The following is a 17,203-nucleotide window of genomic DNA, read 5'->3' as shown; positions in this document are numbered from 1 at the left end:
GTAGTCTTCTCTAATGTTGATAAAATCTGTCTATGTAGGCACATTATGTAAAACATGGAGCTCATGTGTGGAAGCGGATAACAAATCATTATGTTGCGCAGAAAAGACTGAAGAATGTATAGAAAGGAAATGCCAAGATTGTGTTCAAATCAGATTAGATTTTTGAAGTTTAACGGAGAAGACACGGCTACATATTGGAAAGTTTTGACAACACGAAGGCCGGTCTAAATCAACTCCGACGCAATTGATATTTTACCTATTTTTCATGTTTTTCTGTAGTAGTTTATATCAAAATGGAAGTGTTTTGTATAGTTTTATTACATAGCAATTTTTATTTAATTGTTACGATCATAAATTTCAATTAACAGAGAATTACGTCAATACCGTGGACACTTAGTCAACTCCGAAATCACATTTCCGTTTTTCGGAAAATATTTAAAAATGATCTCTGCTGGTATCATGGGTAAGTTGAATAACTCATTTTATAAAAAATATTTAAAAATGGACTAATTCTAAACCATTTGTTAAATTAAATTTCTCTACCTCGAAATTGCTGTCTATTTTGGCGAATCACCCAAATCCAAATTGGGTTTCAGTCAGTGGTGTCATGGTGCCGGAACGGCGTTCCGGCACTGGTTAAGAAAAGAAAAAAAATAGAGAATTTAGGTTTTGTAAATAGAATATTTTGAATTAATCAAATGCATATACATTTTAAAATATGCAAAAGTAACTTGTATTAAAAAACAGAGTAATATTTTACTTGTAAAAAAGTTAAGGAAAGTACGTTCCGGCACTGCTATTTTGCCATGACACCACTGGTTTCAGTGACATCTTGTTCCACTTTTCTGAAAATTCTTAAATGGATAATTTTTAAGCATATTTTTAGTGTGTGACCCATTTTACTAGCAACTACCAACAATGATATTCACATGTAGTTAGAACACTTATATTTATCACCTTTTTTTTTGTAATGGGAGAATTGTTGCAAGAGTCCAATCTCTAGGTAAACACCCAGTATGCCAACAGACCCTTATGATCTTCCATAGTAATTGTAATTCTTCTTCTTCCATATATTTAATTAGTTCAGCCTTGATATTATCGTGTCCTGCAGTCTTACCTTTTTTTAATTTTAGAACTGCTTCCCTGAATCCTTCGTATGTTATGTCATGATAATCTTGCTGTTCATTAAAATTGTACTCCACCCCATCATTCTCTATTTCATTGCTGTCTCCCATTAGTAATTCCATAAAATGTTCTCGCCACCTTTCGGCAATTTCTTCATTTTTTAATAATATGTTACCATCTTTGTCTTCTAAACCAGTTACTCCGTTTGATTTCTTTTGTCTTAAATTTTTTAGGGTTCTATTATAGACATAGAAGTAACTTCGCGTTACTCTTACTATCACTCTCCATTTTTATTTCCAAATTTTCCCATTGACGATTCTTAGCTTCTTTAATTCTTTCTTTCACAAGTATTCTCTGTACCATATATTCTGATCTAAATATGATTTCTATATTAGTTTTTAATATCAAACTAGTTTAACGATTCAAGTGGCCTCAATAATTATTTGAGATCAATTTTATTTGAATTTTTTCACACAACAATAAATACGCAAATTATTATCCCAACTATTTACATCTGTTGAATACAAATGAACCAAGATTATATATGCTTCGCTGATTACCTAACTGAAATGAAATAAAAAATGTCATAGTGTGATACAAATTGGCTAATTCTCCAATAAAAATATCTTTAAAAAAATAGAGTAGCTGTTAATAACACATTACGTGATCTGCGAAATATTTCATAAAGGAAACGAACTATTCACATTGCTCAATGTTCATCGTTCTTATCTTTTCAAATAGTTTTCGTTATTGTCAAGGAATTTAAGACATTTGAAAAATTTAATGAAACTAATTTTTTATTTACCTATAACTATGTAAAAATAAACAAAAGTATGACATTGGACTATAAGGCAGAGTACTGGAAATTTCAGAAAATCCAAACAAAGGTAGGAGTAGTAATGTACCTAATCATCATCATCATCATCATCTTTATTTCCATCATAAAACGGAATAAGGTGAAGTTGGGATAAGTTCGAACCGGTTTTCGTTAAGTTTGACTAATCATTTTTTTTTTAATTACAGTGGAACCTCGATTAATCGGCACCGCGGCCTATCCGGGTTATCGAAAATCCGGGTTAGCCGGAGAATATGGTAACATTTAATAAAATACGCTATACTTACAGATAAACTTCGTTAGAATTGAAATAAGATGAAATATATATAAATATGCACAGTACCTACACATCTGAATTACTAAAAACACGCAAACACAAACGTAAGCAAACGGAAGCGAACAATACAAGACTGTACTACACACAATACAGTCACAATCGGAACGATGTTTGTTATTTAATAACAGTAAAAACTAAAGACCATTGTTTAAAAAAGAATTTTTTAAATAGTATTTTAGTCTTATTTAAACAATGCTATTTGAAATAAATAAAGGAATACTACAGACAAGTGCCTGTTGTTTCTGCCGGCGTGTGCCATGAGTCATTTTTACTATCGTATAGTTCAAATTACACAAATACAAATTATCTCTCAAATATTATATTACCTACTTACATTTTTATTGTTGAAATGTTTATCTGATAATTAACTATTTTGATGGGAAATAAGCCACAATTAAATTGAAAAATAATTTTATTAACCTTTCGACGCCTAAATCGGATGTCGTTATCAAAATACAAAATACTGAAAATCTGTCCGGGTTATCCGGACTTCCGGGTTATCGGGGGCCAACTTATCGGGGTTCCGCTGTACATAATGTATATACAGTGCGCTGGCAGTGTTAGCCCTCCCTATTAACTTCGTTATTTTTAGCACATAAGCAAAACGCTCGGACAGGTCGATTTTTAAAATAATCATAGTATATTATAGCATCAATGTTTCGAACTTTACGCGATACCTCTTCAGATGACAGGCATAACTTTGACTTTTTAAATGGGAAAGTACATCCTGTGACATGTCAATAAAAAGCATTTGAAATACTGATTACAACCATGTATAATACATTAATCCTTTTTGAGAGCGTAGGCGCAAAATTTCGATCGAATTATTTTTAAATGCATTCATTTCTTTCGAATCCTGAGAAAGTATTTTTGAAAAATTTAAACGCAGAATGAATGATTACATTATTACCGAGCGAGGGCTGAAAGCTCCTTAGAATAAATAAAAGTTTCTTTTGAATGATATATTTGAAATTAAAAATCACACTCAACTTTCTCTTTTGTTCACCCCTGTAACTTCGGACTCTCAACCGTCGGTAATACTGTAATATTTCATTCTGGGTTTAAATTTTTCAAAAATACTTATTAGTTTTCTCAGGATTCGAAAAAAATGAGTGCATTTAAAAATAATTCGATCGAAATTTTGCGCCTACGCTCTCAAAAAAGATTAAAGTATTATACATTTTTGTAATCAGTATTTCAAAAGCTTTTAAATGAGATGTCACAGGATGTACTTTCCCATTTAAAAAGTCAAAGTTATGCCTGTCACCTGAAGAGGCATATTTTCTCAAATCTCCCAGACAATGTGTTGGGAGTCCTCATCTCTCTAATAAATGATTCTTTTGAGAAAGGTAAATTTCCAGAGTGCCTAAAGACGGCCATCATTATTCCTCTTCATAAGGGTGGTGAAAAATCTATTGCCTGCAATTATAGACCTATTGCATTACTACCGGTACTCTCCAAAATTATTGAAAGACTCCTAAAAGCCCGACTTATGTCCTTTCTCGTTGATAACAAGATTTTATCACAAAATCAGTTTGGATTTTTAAATAATAAATGTACTACCGATGCCATGTTTTCTGTACTACATGAGGTTTATCAAGCATTAAACAATAATCTCCACACTGCCACTGTTTTTTGTGATTATGCCAAAGCTTTTGATTGTGTAAATCACGACATTTTGATAAAAAAACTAGATTTCTATGGAATTCGAGGTATTTCTTTGAACTGGTTTCAATCTTACTTGGAAAATAAGAAACAACTGGTTATAGCAAATGATACAGACTCTAGTCTCAAAAATGTTGTATGTGGGGTACCGCAAGGTTCAGTATTGGGTCCTCTACTTTTCATTATCTTTATTAATGACATCACTAGTTTAAAAATCGATGGAAAAGTTTTTCTTTTTGCTGACGATACCAGTATCACTTGGAGCAACTCAAATATCGCAACTCTTCATGCTACTATAACTTCTGATCTACTCACAATAAAATCCTGGTCAGATTCTAATTTACTCTCTTTTAACGTAGATAAAACAGTAGCATTACCCTATAAAGGAACTCTTCAACCCTTACCTCTTCATAACAGCCAGATCAGTATCGTTGATTCTGTAAAGTTTCTTGGTATTTTTTTAGATAGCAACCTTAAATGGTCCCTTCATATCGATGTGTTAAGCAAGAAACTATCCTCAGCTTGCTTTGCAATAAGATCTGTCTCTAAGGAAATGGATTTAGTCTCTTCCAAAATAACATACTTTTCATTGTTCGAGTCCCATCTTCGATATGGTCTGCCTTTTTGGGGTTTTGGTACAGCTGCCCAATGCGATGTTATTTTTAAATTGCAAAAAAGAGCAATCAGATATCTGTTTGGCCTCAGAAGAACAACACATTGCAGAAGCTACTTCAAAGATCACAGAATTCTAACATTACCTTCTTTATATATTTTAAAAACTGTTTGCTTAATTCGTAAACATCTACATGTTTTTCCAGAAAGACCTAGACATGACTATTCCACCAGAAATTCTACTTTTGAGATCTATTTACGGATCCCGTCCAGTGAGTTAGTAAAGAAATCTATATTATATTCTGCAAAAAAACTATACAACCATCTCCCTCTACAACTTAAATCTGCAACATCTTTCCCCAAGTTCCGTAAAATGACTAAAGCCTATTTATCTGAAAGACCATATTATTCAATAGCAGAGTTTCTTAACCAATAACTAAGAAATTACAGTATTGGTATGTATAAGTAGAATCTTAATCTATATTTGAGTGTCATATGCAGCAGCATAACTTATTAAATTACTTATTAAATTTCTTAAGGTAGATTACGCAATTTGCAATTTTTTTTTTAATTTTGCAATAGATTGTTACTGATTTTTATTTGACTTTATTATGTTTTATTTATATTGACGATTTGTATAATTTTAGTAAATTGTATTTGTTATTGTTTTTATTTATGATTCTTGTAAGCTTTGTCTATAAAATTGTTAAATTTTTCATGACAATAAAGCATATTTCTATTCTATTCTATTCTAGGCATCGCGTAAAGTTCGAAACATTGATGCTATAATATACTGTAATTATTTTAAAAATAATTTAAAAATCAATTTCAGTGATTCTATTCCTCAGTTGTTCATTCATTATTTCTACAGCATACATGACCCTTAGATTAATGAAAACCCCTGGGCTTTCTAAATCTATGACATGACCTTATTCATGAAACTCCAGCCCATATATTATACAGCGTGTCTACTTAAGTTGGAAACATATGGGAAACTTTTTTATTATTAATTTTACGAAAAAAAGTTATTCCTTATAAAAAGTTCTGCATGCCCCAAAACCTAAGATTCAATCATCAGATATCAAATTTTCTCAATATTATACGAGGTATGTCAAAAAATATGAATTTCGGTCAAGGGTAAAGTACCTTTATTTCTCTCAATATCGAAAATTCTTATGATAAAAAGTTGTTTGGAATTAAAAACTACATGCTTCTAATTGAAAAAAAATTTTCTCAAATTTATGGATACCCAAAATCGTTTTTAATTATTACAAATATGATAATAGGTCTGGATCCCGCGTATAAAAAAAAAGTTGATTAATAGCAAGCTGAAAATTTGTTAATAGCTTAAGGGTGTCTAGTCGGACAAACTTTGATATATTGGAACACTGGAACAGGGGAAGTTTTAATTGTGGAACAGGTTAAAAATTTGGAACGGTAAGACCACGAAAACGGCACATGTGTTTTGTCCGACAGAACAGACTTAAACTCTTCGAACAGAGATTAAACTCTCATGCAAAAATCAGACTGCTATTTATCACCAAATGGGAGTTTTAATGAGTGGAATATTTAGAATATGTCAAATGACAGGAATCATGACAGGTGATAGATAGCAGTCTGATTTTTGCATGAGAGTTTAATCTCTGTTCGGAGAGTTTAAGTCTATTCTGTCGGACAAAATAAATGTGCCGTTTTCGTGGTCTGACCGTTCCAAATTTTTAACCTGTTCCACAATTAAAACTGCCCCTGTTCCAGTGTTTTCATATATCAAAGTTTATCCGACTAGACACTCTTAAGCTATTAACAAATTTTCAGCTTGCTATTAATCAACTTTTTTTTCATACGCGGGATCCAGACCTATAACTCGTTTATTATTCATTTTACGAAAAAAAGTTATTCTTCATAAAAAACTTTGCATGGTCTAAAATCTAAGACACAACCATGATATATCAACTTTTTTAAATTTTATACGAGGTGTGTCAAAAAATATGAAATTCGCTCAAGATTATAGTACCTTTATATTTCACAATATTTCAATTAGAAGGATGTAACTGCACATTGAAACATATTTTTTAGTTCTAAATAACTTTTTTAACAGCCGTTTTCAATATTGTGAAAAATAAAGGTACTTTATTCTTGAGTGAAATTCATATTTTTTGACATACCTCGTATAAAATTAATAAAATGTGATATCTGATGGTTGCATCTTCGGTATTAGGACATACAGAGCTTTTTATAAAGAATACCTTTTTTTCGTAAAAGTAATAATAAAAGAGTTATCGTATGTGTAATAAATAAAAACGAAGTTAGTATCAATAAATTTGAGAAAAATTTGGAAAATATTTTTTTCCAATTAGAAGCATGTAATTGCATATTTGATCTTAGTTTTTATTTCCAAACAACTTTTCATAATAAGAATTTTCGATATTGAGAGAAATAAAGGTACTTTACTCTTAAACGAAGTTCATATTTTTTGACATACCTCGTATAATATTGAAAAAAATTGATATCTGATGCTTGAATCTTAGGTTTTAGAGCACGCAGAACTTTTTATAAAGAATAACTTTTTTTCCTAAAATGAATAACAAAAAAGTTTCCCATATGTTTCCAACTTAAGTAGACACGCTGTATATAAAAATTAAATAATTCTTCAATTACCAATTGACTATTAAAATGAAACTTAATAATTTGTTATATTATATTTATATATACGTGAGGGGCAAAATTATGAAATAATTTCAGTTATTCGAGAATGGGCCATTTTGGAGATTCAATATTGAATCTCCAAAATGGCCCATTCTCGAATAACTGAAATTATTTCATAATTTTGCCCCTCACGTATATATAAATATAATATAACAAATTATTAAGTTTCATTTTAATAGTCAATTGGTAATTGAAGAATTATTTAATTTTTTCTTTAATTAAAAATTATATTACATTTCATAAAAATTTTCTGAATTATATGTTGGCGGATTTACAATAATCAACAATAAATTGAACAGTAAACATAAACTAACGATTCAAATAAAAAATGATGAAATCTTTCATACATACGGGTATTTTTATCAAAGGGTACATGTTATGTTAAAAAAATGCATTGGTTTCTTCTCTATTTAAATTACTTTTTCACGAACATCATCCAAAAATATCCTAATTATTGAAATAATCTTCAAAATCTATTATTTAATACTTTATAAAACATGAATAAAAAGGTAAGTAAAAATATAAATATGTGTATTTTGCGTGTCGTACCGATTTATTTTCACATTTTTTTTTATATTATTTTAATTTTTACATAATCGTAATTGACAGAACTCTGATTAACAGAATATGACGCATTCAACGACAAACATTATTTATACAGTGCGTCCATAAAGTAACGCATAAATTCATTATTTAGTACATCGGTGACTTTAAGGAAAAATGCGGAAACAGGTCGATTTTTATTTTTAAATTACAATTTTTTGGCATATATATCATACTAGTGACGTCATCCGTCTGGGCTTGATGACGTAATTGATGATTGAGGGGTCATGTGATAGCTCATTTGAAATGGCATTCAATTCTCTATTCACTAATATAAACATTAACGTAATGATTTATACAGGGTGTTCAAAGAAAAAATTTTTAATTCAATTAATTGAGACAAAAAAAAGAATGGCTCTAATTTATTTAATTTAAAATACGTTTTACTGTTGTCAGAAAACAAGAAAAACATGTTTGTTTGACAAATAAATATTACTTTTCGCTTAAATTCAATCTTAAAGCTGCCACCAACTTGCCTCTTGGCAATTTGAACATTTCGTTTAAGCGAAAATCAATGTTTAATTTTTAAATTAAACATTTTTATGCTTTTTAACAGGAGTAAAATGTATTTAGAATTAAACAAATTACATACATTTATCTTTTTGTATCAATAAATATAATTAAAAAATAATAATTTTTTGGACACCCTGTATAAATAAATATGTTAATGTTTATACCACTGAATAGAGAATTAAATACCCTTTCAAATGAGCTATCACTTGACCCCTATTCTCATTTAAAAAAATAATCGATTACGTCATCACGTCCAGGTGGATGACGTCATTGTATAACATATATGCCAAAAAATTGCAATTTAAAAATAAAAATCGACCTGTTTCGGGATTTTTTCTTAAAGACGCCGGTTTCCAAAATAATGAATTTATGCGTTACTTTATGGACGCACTGTATAATAGCCCGATCAGGGAACGCAAAATTTTACGAAAACCTCCAAAAAAATAAAGGAAGGATGAAAATTTGGCAATAGGTAGTTGAAATTGTCTATTATTATATAAGAAAAAGTTTACAATTCTACATCCCCTCCATTTTACAAAAATTGGAAAATACAGGGTGAAAATTTTTTCTCGGGGGTGAAAAAATATACGTTCAAAATAAGTCCGGAATTGGATAAAATGACTAATTCTAAGTAACTTTTGTTCTATAGAGTTTTTTTACTAAGTCAATACTTTTCGAGTTATTTGCAAGTGAATGTGTTCATTTTTAACCAAAAAAAAAATGTTTTTGGACGGTTTTTCGGAGATAACTCAAAAAGTAAGTATTTTAGCGAAAAAAATATTCTTAGTAAAAATATAGCTTATAAAAAATTGAAAAAAATGGTGTACGCGTGAGGTCTGCAGACCCACTAGAAGCAGAGTTGCAGCTGGTTGCAACTAATGGAATGTAGGTTCTTCTTCGTCAAATTCCAAATCGAATATTTCAATGTGAAATAACCGAAAAACGGAGCACTTTTCGGGGAAAATTCATTACAACTTTTTTAAAGTGTTTAAAAAAAGGTTTATTTTTGTTTTTTAAAAAAACTTCTAACATTAAAAGTAAGTGAGTTACGCTCAAAATATTGTTGGTACCTTTTATTTTTTGGTAAAAAAATGGCGAAAATCACCCCTTAATTAGCTTCTCAAATAAAATTAATCGTTACCGCTTTACAAGTTACTTTTCTTATGTATTGTTTATATTATCTATAAGTTTCATTGGTTCAAGGTGCTCAGTTTTGAAAAAAATTGGGTTTAAAATAAAACATTTTTTTTGAAAAAAATCGTCATTGTTTATGGAATTAACTTAAAAAAAAATTAGGTATACCAAAAATCTCAAAGAGTAATAAAATAATTTGATTTTTTGTTTTCTTGTTAGACAAAAATTGGTTATGCTATGGCTGTTCAAAATTTGTCTAACATCGTGATTAGTTACTCGTTCAAGCCATTTTAACTACAGCTTTTTCAAAACAAAGCACTTTGAACAGATGAAACTTACAGATCATATAAATAATACATAGACAAAGTAACTTGTGAAGTGGTAATGTTAAAACGTATATGTGATGCTAATTAGGGGGTGATTTTCGCGATTCTTTTACCAAAAAATAAAAGGGACCAACAATATTTGGAGCGTAATTTACTTACTTTTAATATTACAAGTTTTTTTTTAAACAAAAATAAACCTTTTTTAAACACTTTAAAAAAGTTAAAATGAATTTTCCCCTAAAAGTGCTCCGCTTTTGGGTTATTTCACATTGAAATATTCGATTTGGAATTTGACGAAGAAGAACCTACTTTTCATTAGCTGCAACTCTGCTTCTACTGGGTCTACAGACCTCATGTATACACCATTTTTTTTTCAATTTTTGATGGGCTATATTTTTGCTAAGAATATTTTTTTCGCTAAAATACTTACTTTTTGAATTATCTCCGAAAAAACGTCCAAAAACATGTTTTATTTTGTTAAACATGAACATATTCACTCGCAAATAACTCGAAAAGTATTGACTTAGTGAAAAAACTCTATCTATAGATGAAAAGTTGTTTAGGATTAGTCATTTTATCCAATTCCGGTCTTATTTTGAATGTATTTTTTTCATCTTCGAGAGGAGGGTATTCCCCTCCATTTTTGTAAAATGGAGGGGATCTAGAATTGTAAACTTTTTCTTATATAATATTAGATAATTTCAACTACCTATTCCTAAAATTTCATCCTTTCTTTATTTTTTTTTGGGTCAGATTGTTGTTTGATCGGTCTATAAGGTATGAGGGACAACATAAATTATATATTATATCAGGTAATACATATAATATAAAACAAGTAGAGGTCCCGTCATTTGGGAAGGCACTAACATGCGTATTATTGCACTTATAATATTATAAGTCAAAATTTGAAGTTTTTTCTAAGTTTCTTAAAATCAATGGCGTAACCAGGATGATCCTAAAGAGGGGGGTTTACAACTTCAAACTGGATTGATTGGTTAGCAACACCTTTGAATACTCATAATGGTGTTAAGTGTATAGAGCTCAAAGTACATCCAAATGGGGGGTAATAACCCCCAAAACCCCCACCTGGTTACGCCTATGCTCAAAATAATTTAATACTTAGTAGCAAAATTCAATGTCAGTAACCAATCACCAACTTTAAAGACGGTTCTTAGACCATTTTTAGATGCCCATGCCCCGTAACATGCAAATTAGTGCCTTCCCAAATGACGTGACCTCTAATTGCACTTCGTAAGTCCTAGGTTTTCACCCAACCTGACAGTAAGTCGAACCGGAAATCTATATTTGAACTCTTCGTGTAACTTTGCGTCGATTGATATACGATTTCATTAATTTTGAGTTATTTTTGCCAAAATTTTGGTCATAACTTTTTAACCGGAAATGACGCCAAAGCCGGAACTAAATATTCAAGCCCGACTTTTCAATACGCTTCTATTGAACACCCACTGTCGACGCATGTAGGTATACCACTAAAAAGTGACAAGTGACGGCACAATGTTCATACGTTTTCTTTTAGGTTCTATTATTTAAGTTATAGGCTCTTATCGTGCCTAAAATGATTAGCAACTTTCATGTATACCGTCTCTTAGTTTATATCATATCGGAATATGTTCTGTCTGAATTTGGCTCTAATCAGAAAATAATAACTGTCTACGTCTCGTACAGACATGTCTTGAATTAATTAGATTATCATAAAGCTCATTTGTCGGTAGGTATTCCTTCATTCGAAACCAAGTCTGCTTATGGATATTTTTATGATCAAAATTCGTTGATCCAATAAGAAGATTATTTAGGTGTTCAAATTCACTAGTAAAATTCCATTATCATTGCAATGTTCGCGTAGGCTGTGTTTATCGTTGTTGGGTCTACAAACTTCTATTTTCTATCGTAACATCAAAATCTTCCATAAAAAGCGTCACATCTTTTCTGGGCAAAGCTACAAGCAACCGATCATAGAAGTCATTTTTAGGTGGATCGTCCTTTTCTTCGGTTGGTATATAAACTGATAGCATTAAACGTTACAGTTTCAAGAGTTTTCCTCCAAACCCCATGCAAGAAATTCTTTCATTTATTGGCTTAAATTATATGTCAAAATTCTGGATGCTGTTTTGTATAACAAAGCCTGTTCCAAATGCATGTTGATTGTTGGGGTGTCACTGCAAAATACTATTGATTTTCCCATTTTTTTTACGATACCAGTTCACCTTGTTTCCTGTGATAGCTGTGATATCTATTTCAATCCTTTTAACTTGCTCTATTGTTTTTATCGCTACTGCAAGCCTGTGCCTGCTGAACATATTCAAGATTGCAGTGTTTAATTCCTTTTTTCTCTTCCGTGATCGTCGTCGTATATACATCCTCTTCTTCTTTACGTGTCATCTCCGCGACAGAGGTTGGCAATCATCTTGGCTATTCTGATCTTAGATGCTGCTGCTCTGAATAGTTCGATTGATGTGGATCCGTACCATTCCCTCAAGTTAGGCAACCATGAAATTCTCCTCCTTCCTACACTTCTCTTGTCCTGGATTTTCCCTTGTATAATTAATTAAAGTATATCACAATTAAAGTATGTTGTATCTCTCATTACGAATAACATGCCCCAGGTATTGCAGCTTTCGTGTCTTGATGCAGGGCCGTAACTACGATGTTGGGGGCACAGGGGCAAACGTGATCTGGGGGCCAAGGGGCAAACGTGATCTGGGGGCACCTACCGTGGGGTCTGGGGTTTATCCCCCAGCGGAATGGGGAGGGGGGTCCGGAAAAATGCTTGATATTTAACCCCTTGAAAACTCATTTTAATGCATTTCATGACTGAAGTTTCTTGTACCTACATATTGCTATTTTAGTTGACCCACACAAAAAATTTTGAAATCACCTTATTTTAAGTTAAATAATTTTGCAAGTAGCATCTTATCTGTTTTATCCAAGTACATTGTTCGGCTACAATGTGGTTCCTTTCACGTACCAATATGTGGCCTGGGGTAAATTGGTTAAGACAATATAGCTGGGACGTGGGCCCATATTCCGATTGAATTTTAATTTTTATTTCGCCAAAATGACTAATTTTCTCAGTAACAATTTATATCTCTACGAAAGGTCTCGGGGGCCTTAGCTTAGGCCTCCTCTTCCAATGGCATTTTAGGTTTTATTACGCCAAAATAACTAATTTCCTAGGTAATAATTTAAATTTTTATGTTATGGTCACGGGGGCCCCAGCTTAGCCCCCTCAACTTTATATTGAGGTCTAGTGTGCATCTGTAAGGTCTTTTTAAAACTGTGTCATTTGAAACTATTTCGTTGGGATCGGCTTTTAAAATACATATTTTTATTTTCCTCGTTAAAATCCATGCACGGTCAACCAAACGAGGGCCCCTGCGGAGCCCCTCATGGCCGGGGGCCCCGTGGCACTGCCCCAGTTGCCCCAATGGTAGTTACGGCCCTGTCTTGATGGTTCCCAATATTTCCATTCTTTTGGTAACTCTTCTCATGACTTCGTTGTTTGTTACATGCCCGGTCCATGATATCTTCAGGATTCTTCTATACTCCCACACTTCAAATGCTTTCAACTTTTTAGCAGTCGACGCGTTAAGTGTCCATGCTTCTATCCCGTTAATCAGAGTCAAGAAAATATAACACATTTGCCAGTCTAACTCTCTAGTCTAATTTCAGTTCTCTTGCTCATAGTCGAGGAAATGAAGCTGGAAAAATGGCAAAACCTCGCAATTTTTTCGTCCAGCATCGATTTGTACAAAAATGTAGGATTAGGCTCATTTCACTCTCTAGTTCATTTTCTATATTGAGCCGTTGTACGCTTTTGGTTTTTTAAGGGTGAAAACCACCCCTAATTGTAAAAAATTATAAAATAACATTTTAAACTTTAATATTGTCAACATTTGCTTCTTATTAATTACATAATGATTGTTTTGTGCTTTAAGATATAATATCACAATATTTTAACCCTTAAAACCACCCTTGTTGGAGCTATATATGAAAAGTTTACTTATCCTAAAAGAATAATTCGGTTTGCATCAATTTACATAAAAATTTGGGGTTAGGATCATCTTACCCTGTACTTCATATTCTATATTATGCTCAAGGGCGTTGATTATTTTTAGGGGTGTAAACTACCCTTATTGTCAAAAATTATATAAAAACATTGTAAATTTTAATATAGGTAAAATTTGGTTTTGACTGTTTAAATAATGATTTTTGTATGCTTTAGGATATAATATCATAATATTTCAACCCTTAAAAACCACCCTTAATAATATTGCAATTTTTATAAGTAGACAATTTAATAGATCTATACAGAAAAAAAGTGGAATTAAAGAATTACAAAAACATTTATTTACACAAAAATACGAATTTACAAATATATAAAAATACACATACAAATAGTTTTTTAGTCATCCAGTATACGAATCGGCTCTGTGGTATTATATAGGTACATTGAAAATGCTCTATAAGGGGACTATTCGAATTTTTCGAAAAAAAAATATGTTTTATAAACATAGCTCCTTCATTTTTGGAGATAAAATATTTTTTCAATAACAGTTTTGTAGAATTTTTGAAGAGTAATAAGACTGTGTAAATAAAATTCCGTAAGATCCCTTAATTTTTAATTGAGGTGGGTTTAAAGGGCTCGAATAAGGGGATGTTTGCTCGTAAATAGACGTTTTAAACAGCTATATCTCGCTAACTGTTTACTGTAATGAAAATCTGTGCATAAGGAAATTTTAGCTATTAAAAAAGCTACAATTTAGTGGTCTATCATTTTTTTCGTATCTCCAGTATTTTCGTAGATACTTTGAAGAAAATGATAAAAAATGCAAAATTGCAAAAAATCAATTTTTCTTTAAACTCCAATTTTTCTAAAATTAGGCCTTTTAAATAGGTCAAACTTCTTAGGTTTATTGATAATATAAATATAAAAGGAATTACAGAAACGCAAAGACCAATTTTTAGTTACAAGGGTAGTTAGGGGGTGGTTTTCACTGTTTTTTTCGTAGAGAAAAACAGGTCCGACTTTTTTTTGATCATAATTTGCTCAATTTTTATGCTAGAAACTTTTTATTATTTTTTTTTGAAAGATCTTATTGTATGCTTGAAAAAACATCATGTAAGTTTTTCTGGAAAAATGCAAAGTTTTCCCGTTATTTGACTTTGATTATTTCAAATTATGCATTTGACGAAAAAAGCTAACTTTTAACATGTCGTATCTCGTTTTGTATTGGTCGTAAAAATATTATAGAAAAACAGTTTCGTTTGTGTTACTAAAAGATACAATTTTGATATCTACAGTCTTTTTTATTAAATGCATATTTCTCGAGTTATTCTCAAAAAACCTCTAAAAAAAGTCGATTTTTCCCTCGAAAAACTGTTACCTTCAACCACGAATAACTCGAAAAATATTAGTTTCACGAAGAAAATGTAAAAAACATTTTTTTCTTAACATTACTTTTACATCGATTTACATGGTTAAAATGTAATAAAAAATTTCCACCCTCGAGATGGGGTGGCAACTACTCCCAAGGTTTTAGCGTAGTACAGCAGCATGATATAGAAAATGATCCTTGGACTATTTCCTACCTTCTGTGAAAATTTCAAGTAAATCCATGCTGGACGAAAAAATTGCGAGCCAAAATGCTTCATTTCCTCGACTATCAATGTACCTTTCTCATTTTATTGAAGTTTGTTCGTGCTTTCTCTATTTGAACTTTGATTTCCATTGATTGATAATCCATATTCTTCTCCATACTCAACTATCTTGTTCATTGGCGTTTTTAGTTCTTGGAGGTTGTCCGCTATTATGATAGTATCGATACATCCATCATATTCCGAGGTATCTCGTTAGTTTTCATTTCAAGAAAGTCTTTTACAAGGTAAGATTGTTTGTGCTATTCTTAATTGCTTTTTCGGACGACGATTTCCTCCTTGGAGATTAGTTATCAAATTTCCGGCGTGGTTCCTTAGATTTACCAAGGTTTACCCATCTACTCATATGGTCAAGACCATACTGCTCGGAGATGAGGATAAGATTTTAGTGGAAGTAGCTATACGTGCTCTCTGTACATAACAGATGTGCGTAACAACCACTTTGAACCCCTATTATGTTCTTTATATAATACGATCTATACGTAGGCCCACAGTGCGTTCCTTATCTCTGATTCGATTTTCTTTCTGATAACAGGTTGTCGAATGTTTTATTGTTATTAACAATTGTAAATTTAAACATATACAGCATAGGCGGTTCGTCATAAAATTACATAAGAATTACTAAAATAATCGAGAAATCTTTTCAGCTATTGTAGCTTTATTTATAAAGAACGCCAATTTTGGTTATTGTTAAAAACTAGTCAGGTTATGTAAATTTTAGGTAGGTATGTAATCCGATTTTCCCCATTACTTCCGCATGTTATTATTCTTGGATGTATAATCTAAAAGAGTTTCACCCAAAACTTATACTGTCCAAACTAGCGATTCATTAGAGCGGAGGCTGAAAATGGAAGCTGGTATCTTCTACCATTTCAAATTTTGACCTTCCAAACTGACCATCTTATTTAAAACCATGGATTTCCACGTCACTGGTTGTAAATAATATTAAATATGATAAGACTTTTCTTTAGAACATTAAACTGTATCCCAGTAGGAACTTAGATAAATAAATACTATCAGAACGATAAAATTTTATTTATTTAGGTCGTCTATACTTTCCAATGAGTGACAAAGAAATTAGTCCTGTATTAAAATTCGTGTACTATAGAGGCTTAATTATTGTGGTGCTAAATATTTATTTTGGTTAGTAGGTTTAAAGTTTTTGTAAAAGTTAAGTTTATAGCATAAGGTTTAAGGGTTAAGGTTGAATAAGTGTACATCTTCCATTCATTCGTGATACCTATTTCAGAATTCTGAATCCCTATACCTAGGATTACCATACGTCCGGATTTCGTCCGGTCAGTCCGGATTTGAAAGACATGTCCGGATATAAGAAATGTCTGGATTTTTTGTTTACTAAAAAAAATATTTAAAAAAACATATTTAACAAATTAGGTACTCGAAGATCTCAAAGATGCAAATTTTATTACGGTTACAATTGATAGTTCAAACAGAAACGAAATCAAACTGACTCCGGTATGTGTTCGTTATTTTAAGCAAAATGAAGGTGTCAACGTGAAACTTTTATTTTTTAATGAACTTCCGGGTGAAACATCTGATGTCTTAGTAGAACATGTTTTAAAATGTATTAAAAAGTACTCTATTGATTCAAAAGTAGTTTGCCTTTGTGCAGATAATACCAATACTAACTTTGGGGGTGTTAAAAGGCAA

The 17,203-nt window shown here is 31.4% G+C and overlaps 1 protein-coding gene across 6 annotated transcripts in view; it reads left to right on the top strand.

Moving 5' to 3' along the window:
• LOC114349389 (uncharacterized) overlaps nucleotides 1-17,203 on the top strand; it is a 107,529-nt gene that overhangs the window by 6,707 nt on the left and 83,619 nt on the right. The window contains exon 1 of one of the 6 annotated variants that reach the window (XM_050657140.1): nucleotides 7,631-7,789. The exons of 4 other annotated variants lie outside the window; for them this stretch is intronic. In XM_050657140.1, the coding sequence (XP_050513097.1) occupies nucleotides 7,778-7,789 (12 nt within the window). In that variant the 5' untranslated portion in view covers nucleotides 7,631-7,777. Of the gene's footprint in view, nucleotides 1-7,630; nucleotides 7,790-16,569; nucleotides 16,676-17,203 lie in introns of those variants that run through there. One more of the 6 variants, XM_050657155.1, reaches the window with a different exon arrangement.

This window comes from Diabrotica virgifera, chromosome 1 (assembly GCF_917563875.1).
Source record: "Diabrotica virgifera virgifera chromosome 1, PGI_DIABVI_V3a".
In the NCBI taxonomy this organism is placed as follows: Eukaryota; Metazoa; Arthropoda; class Insecta; order Coleoptera; family Chrysomelidae; genus Diabrotica; species Diabrotica virgifera.
The sequence above is the reverse complement of the archived record's forward strand: the minus strand, read 5'-3'. Positions and strand labels throughout refer to the sequence as shown.